This window comes from Balaenoptera ricei, chromosome 2 (genome assembly GCF_028023285.1).
Source record: "Balaenoptera ricei isolate mBalRic1 chromosome 2, mBalRic1.hap2, whole genome shotgun sequence".
NCBI classification, from domain to species: domain Eukaryota; kingdom Metazoa; phylum Chordata; class Mammalia; order Artiodactyla; family Balaenopteridae; genus Balaenoptera; species Balaenoptera ricei.
The window spans coordinates 142050019-142074137 of NC_082640.1; the positions used below are offsets into that span (position 1 = coordinate 142050019).

At 44.0% G+C, this 24119-nt stretch overlaps 1 protein-coding gene across 7 annotated transcripts in view; it reads left to right on the forward strand.

The window, feature by feature from the left end:
• The first annotated feature begins 15945 nt into the window (after positions 1–15945).
• SAMD4A (sterile alpha motif domain containing 4A) overlaps positions 15946–24119 on the forward strand; it is a 224759-nt gene continuing 216585 nt past the window's right edge. For 3 of the 7 annotated variants that reach the window (XM_059914267.1, XM_059914271.1, XM_059914268.1), the window contains exons 1-2: positions 15948–16275; positions 17489–18125. In XM_059914267.1, the coding sequence (XP_059770250.1) occupies positions 17930–18125 (196 nt within the window). In that variant the 5' untranslated portion in view covers positions 15948–16275; positions 17489–17929. Of the gene's footprint in view, positions 16276–17488; positions 18126–24119 lie in introns of all 7 variants that reach the window. The other 4 variants (XM_059914270.1, XM_059914272.1, XM_059914273.1 and 1 more) reach the window with 3 other exon arrangements.

Consider the following 24119-nt stretch of genomic DNA (forward strand, 5'->3'; position numbering starts at 1 on the left):
AGCAATGTATAGTGTTCCAGTTTTCCCACATCCTCACCAACACTTGTTATTATCTTTTTTATTATTGCCATCCTAGTGGGTGTGAAGTGGTATCAAAATTTTTTAACTGGGTAAAAAATACATATCATAAAATTTACCATCCTAACCCTTTAAAAATGTATAGTTTAGTAGTGTTAAGTACATCACATTGTCGCACAGTAGATCTCCAGAATTTTTCAACTTGCAAAACTGAAACTCTACTCTCATTAAATAACAACTCCCTATTTCCCCCTCACCCCAGTCCCTGGCAACTACCATTCTACAGTGTAACTGTGGTTTTAATTTGCACTTGCCTAATGGCTAATGATGTTGAGCATCTTTTCATGTGCTTATTAGCCATTTGTATATTTATTCAGATCTTTGACCCATTTTAAAAGTGAGTTGACTTTTTGTTATTGATTTGTAAGTGTTTGTATTCTAGATACAAAGCCTTTAGCAGATATATGATTTACAAATATTTGCTCCCATGCTGCGGGCTGTCTTTTCACTTTCTTGGTGGTGCCCTTTGAAGCATAAAAGTTTTTAATATTGATGAAGTCCAACTTACCTATTTTTTCTTTGGTTACTGCGCTTTTGTTGTCACGCGTAAGAAGGCTTTACCTAACTCAAGGTCACAAAGATTTACTCTTATGTTTTTTCTAAGAGTTTTATCATTTAGGTCTATAGTCAATTTTGAGTTAAATGTTGTATATGGTGTGAGGAAGGGGGTTCAACTTCATTCTTTTACATGTGGAAATCCTCAACAAAATATTAGCAAACCAAATTCAACAATACATTAAAAGAATCATACACCACGATCAAGTGGAATTTTTCCAGGGATGCAAGGATGGTTCAACAGATGTACATCTATCAATGTGCTACACCATATTAACAAAACAAAGGATAAAATTCATATAATCAAATCTTAAAGGTACTGAAGAATTGCTGCAGTAATTTAAAACAGAGCAATATAATCAGATATGCATTTTGGAAATGTCAGTATTGGAGGTGCTTTGAATGTAGCAGTCTACAAAGTGGAATGTGGGGGAAATATTGGAACTCATGTTTATTTTTATCTGCATGAGAAATCACATTTTACTAATCTTGGATTAGCTGGAGAAAATGCCAATCACTTATAAATAAATATATAAGTTTGGAAGATGGTCTGGAGTTTGAAATGTGGGGAAGACTAAATGTGGAAAAATCAGGATCAAGATACTATTACAGTAATCCAGCTGAGAAACAATAAGGACCAAAGGACTTCATCAAATTGGATCATGGAGAGGAGGAGTCCAGGATAGCTCTTAGGCGTCTGGCTTGGGTAAAGTGAGTCAGGAAAACTGGTAAGACTCTGTCTTATTCATGTTTGTACCCCCAGAACACCATCCATTCATTCAACAAATACTTAGAAGGTCTTATATGGATCAGCTGCTGTGCTTGGTGCTAGAGGTAGAGGATGAACAAGGCATGTGAGATCTTTGCGCTCGTGGAACTCACTTGGATGAGTGGAGAAGACTAACAATAAACAGTAAATTAAAAAAATAAGATGATACTGTTTATGCTGCATACTCTGAAGAAGAAAAGCAAGTTAGCAGGTAACTAGATAGGACGGTGTCTGTGGAGGTCTCTCTGAAGAGCCTACAATTGAGCTGAGTCCTGAGGGTTGAGGAAACAAGCCTTGTCAAAAGCCTGGGCACAGGGAGACCTTCAAGATGGCAGAGGAGTAAGACGTGGAGATCACCTTCCTCCCCACAAATACATCAGAAATACATCTACATGTGGAACAACTCCTACAGAACACACTGAACTCTGGCAGAAGACCTCAGACTTCCCAAAAGGCAAGAAACTCCCCAGGTACCTGGGTCGGGCAAAAGAAAAAAGAAAAAACAGAGACAAAAGAATAGGGACAGGACCTGCACCAGTGGGAGGGAGCTGTGAAGGAGGAAAGGTTTCCACACACTAGGAAGCCCCTTCGTGGGCAGAGACTGCGGGTGGCAGAGGGGGGAAGCTTCAGAGCCACGGAGGAGAGCGCAGCCACAGGGGTGTGGAGGGCAAAGCGGAGAGATTCCCGCACAGAGGCTCGGCGCCGAGCAGCACTCACCAGCCCGAGAGGCTTGTCTGCTCACCCGCCGGGATGGGAGGGGGCTGGGAGCTGAGGCTCCGGCTTCAGAGGTCAGATTCCAGGGAGAGGACTGGGGTTGGTTGTGTGAACACAGCCCGAAGGGGGCTAGTGCGCCACAGCTAGCCGGGAGGGAGTCCGGGAAAAGGTCTGGACCTGCCTAAGAGGCCAGAGACCATTGTTTCGGGGTGCGCGAGGAGAGGGGATTCAGAGTACTGCCTAAACGAGCTCCAGAGACCGACGCAAGCCATGGCTATCAGCACGGACACCAGAGACAGGCATGAAATGCTAAGGCTGCTGCTGCAGCCACCAAGAAGCCTGTGTGCAAGCACAGGTCACTCTCCACACCTCCCCTCCCGGGAGCCTGTGCAGCCCGCCACTGCCAGGGTCCTGTGATCCAGGGACAACTTCCCCAGGAGAACACACAGTGCGCCTCAGGCTGCTGCAATATCATGCCGGCCTCTGCCGCTGCAGGCTCACCCTGCATTCCGTACCCCTCCCTCCCCCTGGCCTGAGTGAGCCAGAGCCCCAGAATCAGCTGCTCCTTTAACCCAGTCCTGTCTGGGCGGGGAACAGACGCCCTCAGGCGACCTACACACAGAGGCGGGGCCAAATCCAAAGCGGAACCCCAGGAGCTGTGCGAACAAAGAAGAGAAAGGGAAATCTCTCCCAGCAGCCTCAGGAGCAACAGATTAAGTCTCCACAGTCAACTTGATGTATGCTGCAACTGTGGAATACCTGAATAGACAACAAATCTTCCCAAAATTGAGGCAATGGACTTTGGGAGCAACTGCAGACTTGGGGTTTGCTTTCTGCATCTAATTTGTTATGGGCTTTATGTTTATCTTAGTTTACTATTTACAGTTTATTATCATTGGTAGATTTGTTTATGTATTTGGTTGCTCTCTTCCTCCTTTTTTTTTTATATATAGATAAATATATTTTTTTCCTTTTTCTCTTTTTGTGAGTGTGTATGTGTATGCTTCCTTGTGTGAATTTGTCGTAGGGTTCTGTCTGTTCGTTTTTTTGTTTGTTTGTTTGTTTTAGTATAGTTTTTAGCACCTGTTACCATTGGTAGATTTGTTTTTTGGTTTGGTTGCTCGCTTTTTTCTTTCCTTCTTTCTTTTTAATTTTTTAAATTTTTAGTAATTATTTTTGATTATAGTAACTTTTATGTTATTTTACTTTATTTATTTATTAATTATTATTATTTTTTCTCCCTTTTCTTCTAAGCCGTGTGGCTGACAGGGTCTTGGTGCTCAGCCAGGTGTCAGCCTGTGCCTCTGAGGTGGGACAGCCGAGTTCAGGACATTGGTCAACCAGAGACCTCCTGGCTCCATGTAATATCAAATGGCGAAAGCTCTCCCAGAGATCTCCATCTCAACACTAAGACCCAGCTCCACTCAACGACCAGCAAGCTGCAGTGCTGGACACCCTATGCCAAACAACTAGCAAGACAGGAACACAACCCCACTCATTAGCAGAGAGGCTGCCTGAAATCATAATAAGGTCACAGACACTCCAAAACACACCACCAGACACGGTCCTGCCCACCAGAACACAGGCACCAGTCCCCTCCACCAGGAAGCCTACACAACCCAATGAACCAACCTTAGCCACTGGGGGCAGACACCAAAAACAACGGGAACTACGAACCTGCAGCCTGTGAAAAGGAGACACCAAACACAGTAAGTAAATCAAAATGAGAAGACAGAGAAACACACAGCAGATGAAGGAGCAAGGTAAAAATCCAGCAGACCAAACAAATGAAGAGGAAATATGCAGTCTACCTGAAAAGGAATTCAGAGTAATGATCATAAAGATGATCGAAAATCTTGGACCTAGAAGAACTAAAGAGCAAACAAACAATGATGAACAACACAATATATGAAATTAAAAATTCTCTAGAAGGAATCAATAGCAGAATAACTGAGGTAGAAGAATGGATAAGTGACCTGGAGGATAAAATAGTGGAAATAACTACCGCAGAGCACAATAAAGAAAAAAGAATGAAAAGAATTGAGGACAGTCTCAGAGACCTCTGGGACAACATTAAATGCACCAACATTCAACTTATAGGGGTCCCAGAAGAAGAAGAGAAAAAGAAAGTGACGAGAAAATATTTGAAGAGATTATAGTTGAAAACTTCCCTAATATAGGAAAGGAAATAGTCAATCTAGTCCAGGAAGCACAGAGAGTCCCATACAGGATAAATCCAAGGAGAAACACACCAAGACACATATCAAACTATCAAAAATTAAATACAAAGAAAAAATATTAAAAGCACCAATGGAAAAACAACAAATAACATACCAGGGAATCCCCATAAGGTTAACAGCTGATCTTTCAGCAGAAACTCTGCAAGCCAGAAGGGAGTGACAGGACATATTTAAAGTGATGAAAGGGAAAAACCTACAACCAAGATTACTCTACCCAGCAAGGATCTCATTCAGATTCAACAGAGAAATTAAAACCTTTACAGACAAGCAAAAGCTAAGAGAATTCAGCACCACCAAACCAGCTTTACAACAAATGCTAAAGGAATTTCTTTAGGCAGGAAACACAAGAGAAGGAAAAGACCTACAATAACAAACCCAGAGCAATTAAGTAAATGGTAATAGGAACATACATATCAATAGTTACCTTAAATGTAAATGGATTAAATGCTCCAACCAAAAGACATTGACTGGCTGAATGGATACAAAAACAAGACCCATATATATGCTGTCTACAAGAGACCCACTTCAGACCTAGGGACACATACAGACTGAAAGTGAGGGAATGGAAAAAGACATTTCATGCAAATGGAAATCAAAAGAAAGCTGGAGTAGCAATTCTCATATCAGACAAAATAGACTTTAACTTAAAGACTATTACAAGAGACAAAGAAAGGCACTACATAATGATCAAGGGATCAATCCAAGAAGAAGATACAAGAATTGTAAATATTTATGCACCCAACATAGGAGAACCTCAATACATAAGGCAAATGCTAACAGCCATAAAAGGGGAAATCGACAGTAACACAATCATAGTAGGGGACTTTAACACCCCACTTTCACCAATGGGCAGATCAACCAAAATGAATATAAATAAGGACAAACGCTTTAAATGATACATTAAACAAGATGGACTTAATAGATATTTATACTACATTCCATCCAAAAACAACAGAATACACTTTCTTCTCAAGGGCTCATGGAACATTTTCCAGGATAGAAGATATCTTGGGTCACAAGTCAAGCCTTGGTATATTTAAGAAAATTGAAATCGTATCAGGTATATTTTCTGACCACAGCGCTATGAGACTAGATATCAATTAAAGGAAAGAATCTGTAAAAAATACAAAAACATGGAGCCTAAACAATATACTACTAAATAACCAAGAGATCACTAAAGAAATCAAAGAGGAAATCAAAAAATACCTAGAAACAAATGACAATGAAAACACGACGACCCAAAACCTATGGGATGCAGCCAAAGCAGTTCTAAGAGGGAAGTTTATAGCAATACAATCCTACCTCAAGAAACAAGAAACATCTCAAATAAACAACCTAACCTTACACCTAAAACAATTAGAGAGAGAAGAACAAAAAAACCCCAAAGTTAGCAGGAGGAAAGAAATCATAAAGATCAGATCAGAAATAAATGAAAAAGAAATGAAGGAAATGATAGCAAATATCAATAAAACTAAAAGCTTGTTCTTTGAGAAGATAAACAAAATTGATAAACCATTAGCCAGACTCATCAAGAAAAAAAGGGAGAAAACTCAAATCAATAGAGTTAGAAATGAGAAAGGAGAAGTAACAACTGACACTGCAGAAATACAAAGGATCATGAGAGATTACTACAAGCAACTATATGCCAATAAAATGGACAACCTGGAAGAAATGGACAAATTCTTAGAAAAGCACAACCTTCTGAGACTGAACCAGGAAGAAATAGAAAATATAAACAGACCAATCACAAGCACTGAAATTGAGACTGTGATTAAAAATCTTCCAACAAACAAAAGCCCAGGACCAGATGATGGCTTCACAGGTGAATTCTATCAAACATTTAGAGAAGAGCTAACCCCTATCCTTCTCAAACTCTTCCAAAATATAGCGGAGGGAGGAACACTCCCAAACTCATTCTACAAGACCACAATCACCCTGATACCAAAACGAGACAAAGATGTCACAAAGAAAGAAAATTACAGGCCAATATCACTGATGAACATAGATGCAAAAATCCTCAACCAAATAGTAGCAAACAGAATCCAACAGCACATTAAAAGGATCATACACCATGATCAAGTGAGGTTTATCCCAGGAATGCAAGGATTCTTCAATATACACAAATCAATCAATGTGATAAACCAGATTAACAAATTGAAGGAGAAAAACCATAGGATTATCTCACTAGATGCAGAAAAAGCTTTTGAAATAATTCAAGACCCATTTATGATAAAAACCTTCCAGAAAGTAGGCATAGAGGGAGCTTACCTCAACATAATAAAGGCCATATATGACAAACTCACAGCCAACATCATTCTCAATGGTGAAAACGGAAACCTTTTCCTCTAAGATCAGGAACAAGACAAGGTTGTCCACTCTCACCACTATTATTCAAAATAATTTTGGAAGTTTTAGCCACAGCAATCAGAGAAGAAAAAGAAATAAAAGGAATCCTAATCAGAAAAGAAGAAGTAAAGCTGTCACTGTTTGCAGATGCCATGATAGTATATATAGAGAATCCTAAAGATGCTACCAGAAAACTACTAGAGCTGATCAATGAATTTGGTAAAGTAGCAGGATACAAAATTAATGCACAGAAATCTCTTGCATATTTATACACTAATGATGAAAAATCTGAAAGAGAAATTAAGGAAACACTCCTTAAAACACATTTACCACTGCAACAAAAAGAATAAACACCTAGGAATAAACCTACCTAAGGAGACAAAAGACCTGTATGCAGAAAACTATAAGACAATGATGAAAGAAATTAAAGATGATACAAAGAGATGGAGAGATATACCATGTTCTTGGATTGGAAGAATCAACATTGTGAAAATGACTCTACTACCCAAGGCAATCTACAGATTCAATGCAATCCCTATCAAACTACCAATGCATTTTTCACAGAACTAGAATAAAAAACTTCACAATTGTATGGAAACACAAAAGACCCTGAATAGCCAAAGCAATCTTGGGAAAGAAAAACGGAGCTGGAGGAATCAGGCTCCCTGACTTCAGACTATACGACAAAGCTGCAGTAATCAAGACAGTATGGTCCTGGCACAAAAACAGAAATATAGATAAATGGAACAGGATAGAAAGCCCAGGGATAAACCCATGCACATATAGTCACCTTATTTTTGATAAAGGAGGCAAGAATATACAATGGAGCAAAGACAGTCTCTTCAATAAGTGGTGCTGGGTAAACTGGACAGCTACATGTGAAGGAATGAAATAAGAACACTTCCTAACACCATACACAAAAATAAACTCAAAATGGATTAAAGACCTAAATGTAAGGCCAGACACTATAAAACTCTTAAAGGAAAACATAGGCAGAACACTTTATGACGTAAATCACAGCAAGACCCTTTTTGACCCACCTCCTAGAGAAATGGAAATAAAAACAAAAATAAACAAATGGGACCTAATGAAACTTAAAAGCTTTTGCACAGCAAAGGAAAACATAAACAAGATGAAAAGACACCTTCAGAATGGAAGAAAATATTTGCAAATGAAGCAACTGACAAAGGATTAACCTCCAAAATTTACAAGCAGCTCATGCAGCTCAATATCAAAAAAACAAACAACCCAATCTAAAAATGGGCAGAAGACCTAAATAGACATTTCTCCAAAGAAGATATACAGATTGCCAACAAACACATGAAAGGATGCTCAACATCACTAATCATTAGAGAAATGCAAATCAAAACTACAATGAGGTATCACCTCACACCAGTCAGAATGGCCATCATCAAAAAATCTACAAACCATAAATGTTGGAGAGGGTGTGGAGAAAAGGGAACACTCTTGCACTGTTGGTGGGAATGTAAATTGATACAGCCACTATGGAGAACAGTATGGAGGTTCCTTAAAATACTAAAAATAGAACTATCATACAACCCAGCAATCCCACTACTGGGCATATACCCTGAGACAACCATAATTCAAAAAGAGTCATGTACCAAAATGTTCATTGCAGCTCTATTTACAATAGCCAGGACATGGAAGCAAGCTAAGTGTCCATTGACAGATGAATGGATAAAGAAGATGTGGCACATATATACAATGGAATATTACTCAGCCATAAAAAGAAACGAAATTGAGTTATTTGTAGTGAGGTGGATGGACCTAGAGTCTGTCTTACAGAGTGAAGAGAAAAATACTGTATGCTGACACATACATACGGAATCTAAAAAAAAAAAGGGTTCTGAAGAGCCTAGGGGCAGGACAGGAATAAAGACGCAGAAGTAGAGAATGGACTTTAGGGCACCGGGAGGGGGAAGGGTAAGCTGGGACGAAGTGAGAGAGTGGCATGGACATATATACACTACCAAATGTAAAACAGATAGCTAGTGGGAAGCAGCCGCATAGCACAGGGAGATCAGCTCGGTGATTTGTGACCACCTAGAAGGGTGAGATAGGCAGGGTGGGAGGGAGATGAAAGAGGAAGGAGATATGGGAATATATATGTATAGCTGATTCACTTTGTTATAAAGCAGAAACTAACACACCATTGTAAAGCAATTATACTCCAATGAAGGTGTTAAAAAAAAAAAAAAGCCTGAGCACAGCATATTGGATGGAAGGAACAAAAAGCACAAAGTGAAAAAAGCTTGGGTAGTAGAGGGAGAGAAAAGGCCTATGTGACTAGAAGTGAATAAACGCGAAGGAGCAATGTGGTTGGGGTTGGAGAGAGGGCAAGTGTTGTCATGGGCAGGAGTTAGGATAGTCTTTTGTGCAGTGGGAAGACCTTGGAGAGCCAAAGAAGGGAGGTAACCTTGTCCAACTTGCAATTTTCAAAGACTGAGGGGGAATGCATCCTGGGGAGGGAGGAAGGGGGCAGAACCAGGGGTTCAGTTTTAGTTGTTAGAAGTTTGAGCTATGATGTTAAGCCTACCTTATTTGTTTTATTTATTTAGTTGAACCTCCAGGCATTTACTCTCCTCTCTCTTTACTGTAGCTAGGTCCTTTGGAAACTCTGCAAATCCGCCCCAGGCATAGGACTGAGTCAGTTAGTCAGGTTAGGGGAGGAGGAATAGCTGTCAGATACTTTCCTTGCTCTGAGCGCTTTGTATTTGTGCCAACAGTTAAGCTATTGCGTCTCAGCTGCAAACCCACCCTTCTACGACCGGCTTTGTGATGCTGGGGTGACACTCTGCAAACCACATTTATGCTTTGCCAGGGGGCTCCCTATGAGGCTTTGCAAACTGGAGCAATAGAGGGCAACTGGAAGACAGGAGGAAGGAGGGATTTGCTCCTGCCTGTCTGTTTCCTGTGGGCTTCACGTTGGCTTCCTGTCCCTGTGAGCATCGCCGGAGCCTCGCTTCTTTACCTTGGCAATGGTGGTTGATTCCAGGAGCGGCAGTTGAATCCAGATTGCAGTCCTCCCAACATTTGCCAAACCTGCCTCCTCACCCCCACCTCAGGACGCCAGCCCCAGCCTAGCAACGCCCCCTCCTCAGAGGGCTGAGCGTTCCAGCTCTGAGGGCCCGTCCTCCAAACTTCTAAGTTTTTATAATTCCAACTTCTTCATTTTGTTTCCCTAGCCCTGTGGATGGTAGCTGCTTCCTGCAGTTGCTACCTGTGAGATACCTTCATGTTTTCCTTTCGACTCTTCAGTTACCAACTCTTTATATGCATGATCTCTGATAAAATAATTGGTGTTGTCTCTCTCCTGGCTACTCTAATTGATAGCAATTAGATATTACCTCCTATATACCTGGCTCAGTTTACTATGGTAGACAGAAAACTGAGACCAGCTGAGGTTAAATAGCCCATATCACACATCTACTATGTGGTAGAGTTAGGATTTGAATCCAGTTCTGCTTTGTTTTGTTTTGCCTGAAGCTTGTGCTCTTAATCACTAGTCACCTTACTACATTGTATGAAAAGCACATGGTTTTTTTCAACATTGAACTGTGGGTACAATTTTAAATTCTTTCATCATTTTTATTGCTTTTCTTGAACCCATTATCAGACCCAGCATTTCCCAAAACATATCCCAGGCAACACGATACTACAAGACCTAGGAAGAATGTGTTCTGGGCTCAAGTCACTTTAGGACCTGCCATATACTGTACTCTCCAGAAGAGCACAATGAACGTTAGCATAATGAAGGCTCTGAGAAATCTTGCAGTAAAATTTAAATGTATAACCAGGCAGTTTCTCATAAATTTTCTGAATGGGGATATTCCAAGGATGTGGAAAAATGTGGGATTAATCAATATTTAATGTATCCTATGCAACAATAGTACCTGGTAAAGAGAAAGTTGTTGGTGCCAGCAGTCTTGGAATATTCTCATCACAGAGGTTGCTTTAAAGAATATTGGAGAAGGGGAGTCTGATCTTTGTTTAGATTATAGAAATATGACTTTAGACTTGTACATTAAAAAATTTCAGCTATTTAAAACTGTGGACACATTTCAATTGCACTTGCAGTTGGAAAAGATACTGGCAATTCTTTAATCAACAACAAAGGTCAGAATTAGGATTTGATGACTTCTACAAGGAGTAATTTTTACTTTCTTTCTCTCATGCCAATCTGGGACAAGTTATCCCTCTAAAAGGTCTAAGCTCCTACTTTTGTAATCCTGACCTATACAAATCCTATAAATAGGAGTAGTTTTGCAGCACTTACATTTAACCTTTTGACTGTATTTATTTGAAAATGTATCTATGATGCCTTATAAGATGTTTTACTGTAAAAAATTATAATTTAATATTTCACACATTTGTTTATTTTTAAAAAGTGTGAACCCATCTGCATTTGTGTTTGAAATTGTGGTTCAATTGCTTGAATTTATATTTTATTTAAGTACCAGTTAATTGGTTTGGATTATACTCTTTAGAAATCAGTCAAATAGACAGTGTACCTGACTAAACATTCTAAAAACTAGAGGTCACCTTTCTTATCTAACTCCATTCTAGAGAAAGCTGTCTCAAAAGTTTTCTTCATGTAATATTAATCAGCCTTAAAAAGGAATAAAATTCCGATACATGCTGTAATATGGATGAACCTTGAAAACGTTATGCTAAGTGAAAGAAGCCAGACGCAAAAGGACAATACTGTATGAGTCCACTTATATGAGGTACCTAGAACAGACAAATTCATAGAGACAAAAAGTAGAATAGTGGTTAGCAGAGACTGAGGGCAGGGAAGAATGGGGATTTATTGTTTAACAAGCCCAGAAGTTCAGTGTGAGAAGATGGAAAAGATCTGGAAATGGATAGTTAGTGATGGTTGCACAAACAATGTGAATGTACTTAATGCAACTGAATTTTATACTTAAGAGTGGTTAAAAGGGTAAACTTTATGTTATACATATTTTACCAAAATTTAAAAAAAAGACCTTTTTCCTTATGGATTCAGCATGTCCATCCAATTCATATTCTTGTTTGACTCCTGAAGAGTAACTAATCACACCTGGTATGGCCTTTGGGTAGTGGCATTCTATTTACCTAAAACTGGGTTTAAGAAGTCTTTTTTTTTCTGGAAAAATTCTCTAAATTGAGGAACTGAAGAAAATTTGAAAACTATCCTGAGAGTGGTAAGAACTTCAGTGAAAAGTGAAAGCAGATTCCTCAAGAGTCCCAGTGCTTTACCTGAGGCTCGGCCAGACAGGTTTACCCTGGGCCAGTTACCTGCCACGATCCCGTCAGTATAAAAACGTGCTAGGGGTATAGGAAATTGGTGCTGGCCATTAGCACTCTGCCCTGGGCTAACAGAACACCAGCTTCCTATCTGAATGTGTGCCCCTGCCAACACTGAGATATTTCTGAACTTCTTCTAATGAGATCTGAACTCAAGTTTAGTCTCCCTAAGCCACAGCTCCTGGGCCTCACCCAGCTTGCCTTTCACTGTTGCTATCTTAGCAGACCTGACTCCTGATTTAGCCTTCCCACATTCCATCTGTCACCAGTTCTGCAGCTTCTTCCTCCACATCTCTCTCTTCATCCCCTTGAATCCTGATTCAAGCCCTGGCAATACTGTCCTCGGCCTTATTACATGGCTTTTGAGAGGGCATGTCTTTGAAGAATGAAAAAGCATGCTTCTATGTGAGGCAGACCCAAGATGTAAATTAGGCAAATTAACATACTCTAATTTGTACCTACAAAGAAGGAAAACTAATACTTATCAAGTACCTCCTATGTGCCAAGTAATGTGCCAGTTATTTTCAGACCTTATGAGGGCAGGCATTACAATTATTTGTAAATAATATTCTTAACACAAAAACCACTTTACTGTAGCTGTGCATGCTCTTCAAGAAGCACACTAGAGCCCAGTGGCAAATATTACACAGATAGAGTTCTATCTGATGCAGATGCCAGCTTGGCTCACTTTCAATCAGTCTTCAAAGTCCCTCACTCCTGGGCACTTCTGTTCAGTCACCCAAGTCTAATCTTTTTTTTTTTTTTTTTAATTAATTAATTAATGGCTGCGTTGAGTCTCCATTGCTGCTCGCGGGCTTTCTCTAGTCGCGGTGAGCGGGGGCTACTCTTCGTTGCAGTGTGCAGGCTTCTCATTGCGGTGGCTTCTCTTGTTGCGGAGCACGGGCTCTAGGCGTAAGGGCTTTAGTAGTTGTGGCGCTCAGGCTTAGTTGCTCCGCGGCATATAGGATCTTCCCGGACCAGGGCTCGAACCCGTGTCCCCTGCATTGGCAGGCGGATTCTTAACCACTGCGCCACCAGGGAAGCCCCAAAGTCTAATCTTCTCATAGTCAATTCCTTCTCTACATCTTGGCCTGAGTAGCCTACTCTTGCCTCCATGCTCATCAGTGGTTCTGCACCTTTACTGAGTACAGAGTACGGAGAAGCACCTGGGCTTGTCTCCATTAACCAAGAAATGGTTTCCCTGCCTGCCAGCCATGTTTCTAGCTCACCTAAATCCCATTCCCCCCAGATTACCGCCTAAGCAACTGTTCTTTGGAAGTTAGAATTTGCTCTAAAACTCCAAGTCATGTGGATATTTAGTACTTGTTAGCCACTTTTTTTTACAAAAAAAATTTATTGGTTATCCATTTAAAATATAGCAGTGTGTACATGTCAATCCCAAAGCCACTTCTTTTTTTTTTTTTTAATCCTGGCACTGTTTTTTTTTTTTTTTTAATTTATTTATTTTTGGGTCTTCATTTCTGTGCGAGGGCTCTCTCCAGTTGCGGCAAGCGGGGGCCACCCTTCATCGCGGTGCCCAGGCCTCTCACTATCGCGGCCTCTCTTGTTGCGGAGCACAGGCTCCAGACGCGCAGGCTCAGCAGTTGTGGCTCACGGGCCCAGGTGCTCCGCGGCATGTGGGATCTTCCCAGACCAGGGCTCGAACCCGTGTCCCCTGCACTAGCAGGCAGACTCTCAACCACTGCGCCACCAGGGAAGCCCCGCCACTTCTTAATTATCCATAAAAACTGGGTAAAGGTTCGAATAGGAAAGTCCATATTTAAGACAAAAGTATATATTTAGTTGATAGTATTACTTTCCTTCCTTCAGTCCTGACTTCACTCTGTGAGGAATAGTGAAGCAGCATCACTGGGTTTTATCTCCACTCCGTTTCCAGTCAGGGAAAAGGCCCAGAGGTGAGGGAAATCACAAGTATTGTGAACCCACAAAAACAAGGCAGGCTGGCAACTCATGAGTCATGCTCCTCTTTGTATTTTTTAAAAAATAGCTCAAAAATTAGCTAAATCAAGATCATTTCTTAGGTCACAGGCTGCTGTAAGAAGTACACTTTTCCAGTAGGTGGCAGTATTTTCTTTCTTCAGTTTAAGCAGAATTCAATTTGCCTCAAGGTTTTGTTGTTTTCGTTTCTTAGTTTTACTATTCGCTTAGTAAACTGCAGGTGACAATAAATAAGTTAATGAAACTGATTTTTTTTCACTTTCTTTTAAAAAATCACTCTTGGAGGCTTCCAAAATCCCCAGGTGGGGAACTTCTGCTTTGGCTGCAGTTGATAGCAAGGTATATACTGAGATAGACCATGCTCTAAACCTTCTCCCCATTTCTTGATAGAAGTTATTACTAAGTACTAATGATAATAATGTTTTGGAGAAAATATTTCAAGATTTCCTGCCTCTGTAATAATAAAACAAAACAAAATTAAAACACTGAATCTAGAATTGTTTTTAGGGCAAAATATTCATTAAATTATGCAGATACCTTTCCTGGCTGGTTAATGATGAGCTTAAGAAAATTATTCACACACCCTATTTTAATGGTAACACCTACATTTTTGCAGCTCCACAAGACCTTTCAATACTCCAACAGCTGGTTAGGTGCTGTCACATGTCTCACAGGAACTAAGCGGTGCAGAAACTAGGTTTGAGGACGGAAGGAAGAAATGATTGAAAATCCAGGAACATATGCTGGAGTTAAAGAAGGAAGTGGTAAATCAGTGGAATAATATCTCAGATACTTTATCTTCAGAAATACTGTATTAGCCAGAGTAGGGAAGGCAGGATTTGAAGCATAGGTTTCACTAATTTATCAGAAGTACTCTTATAAAGAGTATTTCTCCTCAAGTTGCTGGAGAAATGTTCCAGGTCTCACTGTTCACTGAAAACACAGAGACAGCCTGGATTTGGTCATCAAGTCCTCCTGTGAATATTCGATTACTATTAGAAGGCACAGCGATTGTTACGTTTTAGGGTATTTTTAACCAATCCTTTACTTTCGAGACTACCCGAGGGCACTTTCCCAGCCCTCCCTTAACTGCTTGGCCTCGGCGCTGCACCTCCACCCCCAACCTCTTGTGCGCGGCGAAGACCTCTGAAGCCCCCTGCCCGGCCTCGTGCACTCTGCAGGGCCAGATAAAGGCTGCCCAGCCCGGCGACTCAGACGCGCTGACAGGTGGCCTCGCCCGCCTCCCTGCCGCCTGGGGCGGCGCTCCTCTCCGCTCCAGGCCCGCAGCCGGAGCCGCAGCCGCAGCCCGGACGCCAGGTGTAGCTCCCCGGCTGGCCCCAGAAGTCAGGCGGCTTCCCCAGGGGAGAGAAAGGCCGGAGAGGGGTGTGGGGCTAGCCGCGAGGCCGCCCACAGGAGCAAAGGGCATCCAAGGTCCGACCCGGGCGAGGGGTGAGCAGCCCGGGAACTTCTCGCGCTCCTCGGACCCGGGCCGTCCGGCGTCCAGGCACTTCCAGCACTGCGTACCGCCCCTCGGCTTCCTCCGCCCTTCGCGTCCTCGACCCCCGGAACCCGTCCACGCTTCCAGCGCCCTTGACCCCAGGTCTCTGTCACCCCCGGGCCCCAGTTGGGCCGAGGGGTCACCCGAGTCGGGGAACCACATTCCCAAGGACGAGGAGCCGGTGGCAGCACCGTTCCCGCTCAAGCGCCCTCTGGGTCCCCTCCGGCCCGCACTCCGGCGTCTCGAGCACCCCGGCCCCTCCGGAACACGCAGGCAGCAGAGGGCAGGCATTCACTTGGACCCCTCCCCTTCCCCAAACTTCTTCCCTCCGCCCGGCCGTTCCTCCAACCCGACCCCTCTGCGCCATCAGGCTCCTCCCTCTCCGCTCCCCTCCCCTTTTCTGGTCCCCACTTAGGAATCCGCCCGCCCCCACACCCTCGCCGCAGGCCGAGCCCGGGGATCCTCCCCCGACTCCCCCCGCTTGCCGCCGCTGCCGCCGCCGCCCGGGTTCCTCTCCCCCCCTCTCGGGCGCTCCCTGCCAAGCCCATGATGTAATGGTGTATGTTAATCAGTAGCATGTGGGGAGCTCCGGCTCGGGCGGCTCAGTCCTCCGCGAGCCGACACTGGAGGCAGCAGGAGCGGCGGCGGCGGCGGCCCGGACCCGCAGCGCCGCACTCTCTCAGCGCCGCCCGCTCCGACGGCATGGCCCACAGCCCGCGCTCCGGGCGCCCCCAACCTCGCTGAGAGCCGCTGCGGTCCCGGACCCGCGCTTGGGGCCGCGAGCCGCCAGGATGAGCCTCTCCCAGGTGAGCGCCCTCTCTCTTTTGCCTCAGGCATGGGGCCCGTGGGTTACTGGGTCCCCTTTCCGGAGGGGAGAAGTTCTGGGAGCCGGGAAGTTCTGAGAGCCGGGAAACAGGGTGCCGGGAGCGAGCCGCCCCTCGCAGGCTGGCTGAGTCGCTGGGCTCTCTTCGCCGCCCGCTGGCTGCCACCCGAACAGGGTTAGGACTGGGGGAGCCCCCGAAACCGAACTTTTCTTCTTTGCGGTCCTTTAGGGGCGTGTGCGGGCGGCGCGGAGCCGCAGTTCCCGCGGAGCCGCCCTGCCCGCCGGGGGAGGCAGTGCTGTAGGCTCGGCTGTCTCCGCGCTCGGCGTTCGCCCGTAGCCGTGCTGCCTTCGGCCTGGGACGCGCGGGCGAGGCGGTGGGCCGGACAGACCCGCCCGTAGGCGGCGGCAGCGGGGGCAGGATGCCTACAGCACACACACGCGTACACACTCACACACAGACGCACACGCACGCACACATCTGATCGCTCAGGGCGAAGCAGGCCCTCGGAGCCCTCCCGGGTGGGCTGGAGCGGCGCGGCGCGGGGTAGCCGGGGCTCCGGCTGCGCCTCCGCCCGCTGGACGCTGAGCTTTGGGTGGGGAGAGTTTATTTTTGTCTCGAGCTGTTGCCGCGGCTGCTCACGGCCTAAATCCAGAGGGGCGCCTGGCGGTGGAGATGCTGGCTGTTGCTGTAGATGGAGCTGCAGCCGTTCGGCTGCTTCTCCGGGAGGAGGAGGTGGCAAAGGAGGAGGAGGGAGAGGAGGAGGAGGAGGAGGAGGAAGGAACTCGGGCTGCTGCTGCCTCCGCCTCTGCTTTGCATTAGCCCCCACCCCCACCCCCGCGCCCCTCCGCAGCCGCATTGCAAGTTTTCTGCGCGAGAAAGATCTGTTGCTGGTGCGGGCGTTTGCAGGCACAGTCCCCGAGGCCACCCCGGGTGGGGTGTGTGGGGAGCACTAGCGGTTCGCAGCGGCAGCAACAGGGAGCCGGGCGGTCTCCTCACGCACCTGGGAAGGAGGCTTCTTGCCTTTCCCAGAACGGGAATAGCTCCTCTCCAGCATCCGGCTGCGGAGGGGGCGGCCGGAATTTGGGGGACCAAACCCCCCGCGGGGCGCCCCCCTCCACCCCCTCTAATGCACTCGTTTCCCGGGCGCGCTCCCTCGCTGGCCGAGGTCTCACTGCAGCCTTTTCTCTCCTTCCAGTGGTGATCGCCACTCGGGAATGCGGGTGTGAAGGGTCCGAGCTGCCGCCCAGCGGGGGAGAGACCCCGGGACGCCGGAAATCACCATCCCGAAGCTGCGAGAAGAAGGCGGGGGGAAAGAGAGCATTCTTCAGTTGGTGTGCCTTGTGGGGAAAAAAAATTTTTTTTAATCGTAATTTTAAAAAAAACAACAAAAAACATTTCCGTGCTACTGTCTGTCATCATCTCTGGGGAAATCAGCCAGAACCACCAGAACGTAACTGAAACCAGACGAGAGAGGCAGGAGCCGAGGCAGTACCTGCAGCGTCCGGGCACCAGAGCCACCTTGGAACGGGAACGCGTCTCCGGCGGCCGCTGGGCTGCGGCTCCGCCAAACTTTGGGGCGGGCGGGGCGGGCTGGGGCTCGGAGGGGGCTTTGTAGACCGAGGGCCGCCCCCTAACCATGATGTTTCGCGACCAGGTCGGGGTGCTGGCGGGCTGGTTTAAGGGCTGGAACGAGTGCGAGCAGACTGTTGCGCTGCTGTCGCTGCTCAAGCGCGTGAGCCAGACCCAGGCCCGCTTCCTCCAGCTCTGCCTGGAGCACTCGCTGGCCGACTGCACCGAGCTGCACGTCCTCGAAGGCGAGGCCAACAGTCCCGGTAAGTGCGCGGCCGCCGCCGTCCCGCTGTCCTGTCCACCGCCCCCCCCCCCCACCCCTTCCCAGCCTCGGGCCTGGCCCCGCCCCCCGACCGCTGGTCCATGGCGACAGAACCTCGAGGCCTCCGGGTCCTTGGCGTCTCCCGCCACCGGCCCCCGCCCCAGGCCCTGCCACCCACTAACCTCCGCTGGCCGCTTCGGTTTTTTTGCCCACTGTCAACTCCCTCAGTCCATTCCGTGTGGTAGCTACGGTAGCATGAATGATTGATTTTTCTCTCATGCAGTTTCCTGGGAAATAAGTAAGTCAGGTCACGTAGAGTCTGGATTTTCTGGGCTCTTCCCCCCCACCACCCCCTTTCTTCTTCTCTTGGGCAACGTGGCTCTCTGGATTTCAGCAACACATGAAGAAGCCTGGGACTGCCCTTCAGAAGACAAGCTTTGATGAGGCTGTATGAGGAATACATGAAAATCCAATTTTATTATTCATTTTTCCCCACGGATATTCCAATTTTAGAGGTCTGTCTTCAGAATAATTTGTAGGTGATGCTATAGACTATTAAAATATTTGCAGTTCGTATACTACGTGGCTATACTTAACTATCACGACAGTATTTATATTGATATACATCTTGTGGAAAGGGTCTCATAGGGAGCAGGCATGAATCAGGGTCCTTAATGCTTTTGTCAGGAAACTTTACTGAACATAACAGAATTGTTTCCTATTACCCTGCTAGTGTATTTACAGATACCTCGACTAGCATAGAAAGTGAATGTACTGAAAGGTTCAGCAGTTTGCTGTTTGCTAGCATGGGTGGTGACAGACTGAAATTATATCTGGGCCTGAGGGTGGGAGGTGAGGATGGGGGATGGGGAAAGGTCTGTTGGTTGTAATTTTGGATGGGGAAAATTCTTTAGTTCATGCTGCAGCAGGAGGGTGAACAGAGCCCCCAGTGTTTACACAGAGAAAAGAATGCAGGGTCCTCTTCCAGCTGTTCCATGTTAGAGCCGCCAGCCTGCAAGACTCAGCAGAGGGCTGGGCTGCCATTTGATGGCAGGGTCCAGTCCAGGGCAGCAGGGCCTGGGAGACACGAAAGTGAGCGTGCCGGCAGGGCAGCAAGAGGAGGGCTGGCCTGCTTCTCACTCCTCCTCCCTGGTGTGGTGCTCATGGTGCTGCAAGCACTAGGATGGGATGTTTCCATATATAGAATCATAGGCTGGCAGTGACTGCTGGAAATCCTCAGTCCTTTTCCTGACCAGAGAGGACTGCACCCAGAGGATCTGGTGCTGCCTAGTGTGGTGGGCCATCCCGAGGGAGCTCCCACAGGTCCCCCTGGGATTCAGCCTGAGCCTAACAGCCCACCCTGTTGGTTACTCACCAGGGTGGCAGTGGCAGGGCCCCCTTCCCTTTCAGTTCTGTGTTTATAAATAGCTGAAGGGCCAGTCTCCTTCATAAGGGTGTGGAAACATAACTAGGATAACTGATGACCTGCTCTCTTTACTTCCATTCTTTTTTTTTTTTTTTTTTTTTAATATTTATTTATTTGGCTGTGCCGGGTCTTAGTTGCCTCACAGGGGATCTTTGTTGCTGCGTGCGGGATCTTATTTAGTTGTGGCATGCGGGATCTAGTTCCCTGACCAGGGATCGAACCCCGCCCCCCTGCACTGGGAGCTTGGAGTCTTAACCACTGGACCATCAGGAAGTCCCTCTTTACTTCCATTCTTAATGTGACAGGGTAGCCTGGATCACCTGCTTGATTTTGCTTTTACAGGTTTGACAAGCAAGGTTATATAAACTTTTGTGTTTTATAGAATGCACAGAATTTAAGTACAGTGATTTATGTTGAATGCTTGACCTCAGTGCTTGTAGGGGCTGTTTAAAACAATGATAATTAATCCTTAGGTTACTCAAATGTTAGAGCAACATTTTTTCCCTTTGAGTAAAGGAGAAGACTTTTCCCAACATAGCAGCCATCCGTTTAGTAAGTGAAGCCATTAGATGTATGGAATTAAGAAGAAGTTGCTTAGCTTAAAAATCTTTTAATTTAATAAACCAAGAAAAAAATTGACCTTCTGTGAGTTTAAAAACATCATTTGGTTATTTTTCCCCTCAAAAAAACTTTTTTAACCATACTTATTTGTGTAAGCTGCCTACCTGTTCATGATGCTAAATGCTGTAGATATATGAAACCATAACCATTATGTAAGATAGGGACCATTTTCCAGTTTCTGGATTAATCTTTCAACCTGGATATTTTGCTTCCTTGGAAACTTTGCACTTGTTTTGTTATGTGGCCAGGACAGAAATTTATTAGTGAGGTCATGTGATGGTTTGGTTTACTTCTGCATTAAGGGATCATAAGGAACATCAAGATTTGTCGTAGAATGCCTGTCTGGGGCACAGCTCTCTTACGTATCTGGAACCTAGCCAAGAACCAGGAAAGGGGCAAAAACGCCTACTCAGCATTGGAATAGATGGCGTAAAGTCTGGGAGGATACTTCAGATGCTCTTTCAGAACTTACTCTTACTTTAGATAACAATCCTAACTTTTTTTATTTGAAAAATGATCCATAGAATATATGGAGTAGCACATTTAGAATGGGGTGAGGAGTTGCTGTAACCAGTGGTGAAAAGTGACCCCTGACAGCTTGACAACTAGGAAAGAAACAGAAAAATTATAACTTTAGATACGAGAGTTGGGAACAAAAGCCCTGAAGGTTTGGGAATATTAAGGTAGGAACCCTCAATCGGACTTGCAGACATTACTTTGTAATAACATAAATCCATAATTGCTATTTACCATTAATGAGCGTGAACTACCAAAAAAGATAAATTTTAAAATACACTCTTTGAGAAGAGAGGGAAATATGCCATAAACATTGGAAATATTAACACTCAAGGTAATTAACCTCCAGAGCTCTTTTGGCATGTGAAGCTATTACCCATTCAGAAAACTAGGCTGTTTAGAATGACTCATTCCTTGGCTGGCTGAGGTTTCCTATACCAAAATCATCATGTGTGACTTACTTTATTTTGTAATCATCAATTAAACAAACACATATTTCTTCTGGTGTTCAGAGATTTTAAAACTTGGTGCATGAGAAAGAAATTCATATCTGGGGCTTGACCTCAGTATAACAACAAAAAAAATTACTAATAGTGCAAACTTGGCTCTGTTTTCTACAGGACTAACTTTAAATAGATAATCCTTCACATTAAACATGGTTTATTTGAGATCCATGGGATATATTTTGATACTAACTTTTTGTTCTCTTAAATTTAGCATTTATTGAGATTCTAGTGGTTCACTGGTTCATCCTTTGCCTCAGGTTCGTGGTCATCTGAGATCCAAAGAACATGGTTGAGTTAGTCCTTATGGATTTGTGTGTGTGTTGTGTGTGTGTGTGTGTTTCACTCCAGATTTGGTCAGTGGGTACTGGTCATGATCAGATCTCTAAAGTAGAGGCTTGTTTCCAGAACTCTCATAACCTTAGATACGTGCCCTTCAGCTACCAGCCCAGGTTAACATTGAGATTTCTGGCCAGTCTCAGTTTGTAGCTGTCTGTTTTTGGTGCTAAAATGTCATTTGATACCTAAAAATGGAACCCGCTGACTTGACTTGGAAATCTTCAAAGAAAAATGGATTGTGTGGCACTAGTTTAGGGCTTTTGTCATTTGAACTTGAAATATTTTTTCCAATGGAGATAGTGTAATAAATGGAGATTCACAAGTGAATCCACAAATTTATTAATTCACAAAACAGTGCATATTTTGTGGGGAAATTGCGTATGTTTGTAGTAAATAAATGGCAAAGAGATTGTTACTCTACTTATAATTAAATACAAGAGAAAGGATTATCTGAAATGGTGGTGTTAAAGACAAAATTAATTGTGGAGATTAAAAAGGGCTTGTGGGTATATTTACTCTCATTAGAGGGCAAAGATATGGGTCCTATGTTTTTATGATTTTTGGTTTCCATGGTATAGGTATGCCATACCTTAGTTGATTTTTTAGATCATAAATTGAGTAAAAGGAAAGCAGAAGAGTATAGGCTTTCCTGATGATATTTCCTGGATAAGATCTTGTTTGTAGTTCTTTCTTTCGCTTTTTCTTTTTTTTTTTTTAACATCTTTATTGTAGTATAATTGCTTTACAATGGTGTGTTAGTTTCTGCTTTATAACAAAGTGAATCAGCTATACATATACATATATCCCCATATCTCCTCCCTCTTGTGTCTCCCTCCTACCCTCACCATCCCACCCCTCTAGGTGGTCACAAAGCACCGAGCTGATCTCCCTGTGCTATGCGGCTGCTTCCCACTAGCTATCTATTTTACATTTGGTAGTGTATATATGCCCATGCGACTCTCACTTTGTCCCACCTAACCCTTCCCCCTCCCAGTGTCCTCAAGTCCATTCTCTACGTCTGCGTCTTTATTTCTCTCCTGCCCCTAGGTTCTACAGACCCATTTTTTTCCGCTAGATTCCATATGTATGTGTTAGCATACGGTATTTGTTTTTCTCTTTCTGACTTACTTCACTCTGTATGACAGACTCCAGGTCCATCCACCTCACTACAAATAACTCAATTTTGTTTCTTTTTATGGCTGAGTAATATTCCGTTGTATATATGTGCCACATCTTCTTTATCCATTCATTTGTCAGTGGACACTTAGGTTGCTTCCATGTCCTGGCTGTTGTAAATAAGCTGCAATGAACATTGTGGTACATGACTCTTTTTGAATTATGGTTTTCTCAGGGTATATGCCCAGTAGTGGGATTGCTGGATCGAATGGTAGTTCTATTTTTAGTTTCTTAAGGAACCTCCATACTGTTCTCCGTAGTGGTTGTATCAATTTACATTCCCACCAACAGTGCAAGAAGGTTCCCTTTTCTCCACACCCTCTCCAGCATTTATGGTTTGTAGATTTTTTGATGATGGCCATTCTGACTATGTGAGGAGATACCTCACTGTAGTTTTGATTTGCATTTCTGTAATGATTAGTGATGTTGAGCATCCTTTCATGTGTTTGTTGGCAATCTGTATATCTTCTTTGGAGAAATGTCTATTTAAGTTTTCTGCCCATTTTTGGATTGGGTTGTTTGTTTTTTTGATATTGAGCTGCATGAGCTGTTTGTAAATTTTTTCTTTCTCAGGATTGCTTTGGCTATTTGGGGTCTTTTGTGTTTCCATACAAATTGTGAAATTTTTTTGTTCTAGTTCTGTGAAAAATGCCATTGGTAGTTTGATACGGATTGCATTGAATCTGTAGATTGCTTTGGGTAGTGTAGTCATTTTCACAATGTTGATTCTTCCAATCCAAGAACATGGTATATCTCTCCATCTATTTGTATCATCTTTAATTTCTTTCATCAGTGTCTTATAATTTTCTGCATACAGGTCTTTTGTCTCCTTAGGTAGGTTTATTTCTAGGTATTTTATTCTTTTTGTTGCAATGGTAAATGGGAGTGTTTCCTTAATTTCTCTCTCACATTTTTCATCGTTAGTGTATAGGAATGCAAGAGATTTCTGTGCATTAATTTTGTATCCTGCAACTTTACCAAATTCATTGATTAGCTTTAGTAGTTTTCTGGTAGCATCTTTAGGTTTCTCTATGTATAGTGTCATGTCATCTGCAAACAGTGACAGCTTTACTTCTTCTTTTCCTATTAGGATTCCTTTTATTTCTTTTTCTTCTCTGATTGCTGTGGCTAAAACTTCCAAAACTATTTTGAATAATAGTGGTGAGAGTGGACAACCTTGTCTTGTTCCTGATCTTAGAGGAAATGGTTTCAGTTTTTCATCATTGAGAATTATGTTGGCTGTGGGTTTGTCATATATAGCCTTTATTATGTTGAGGTAAGTTCCCTCTATGCCTACTTTCTGGAGGGTTTTTATCATAAATGGGTGTTGAATTTTGTCGAAAGCTTTTTCTGCATCTGTTGAGATGATCATATGGTTTATCTCCTTCAATTTGTTAATATGGTTTATCACATT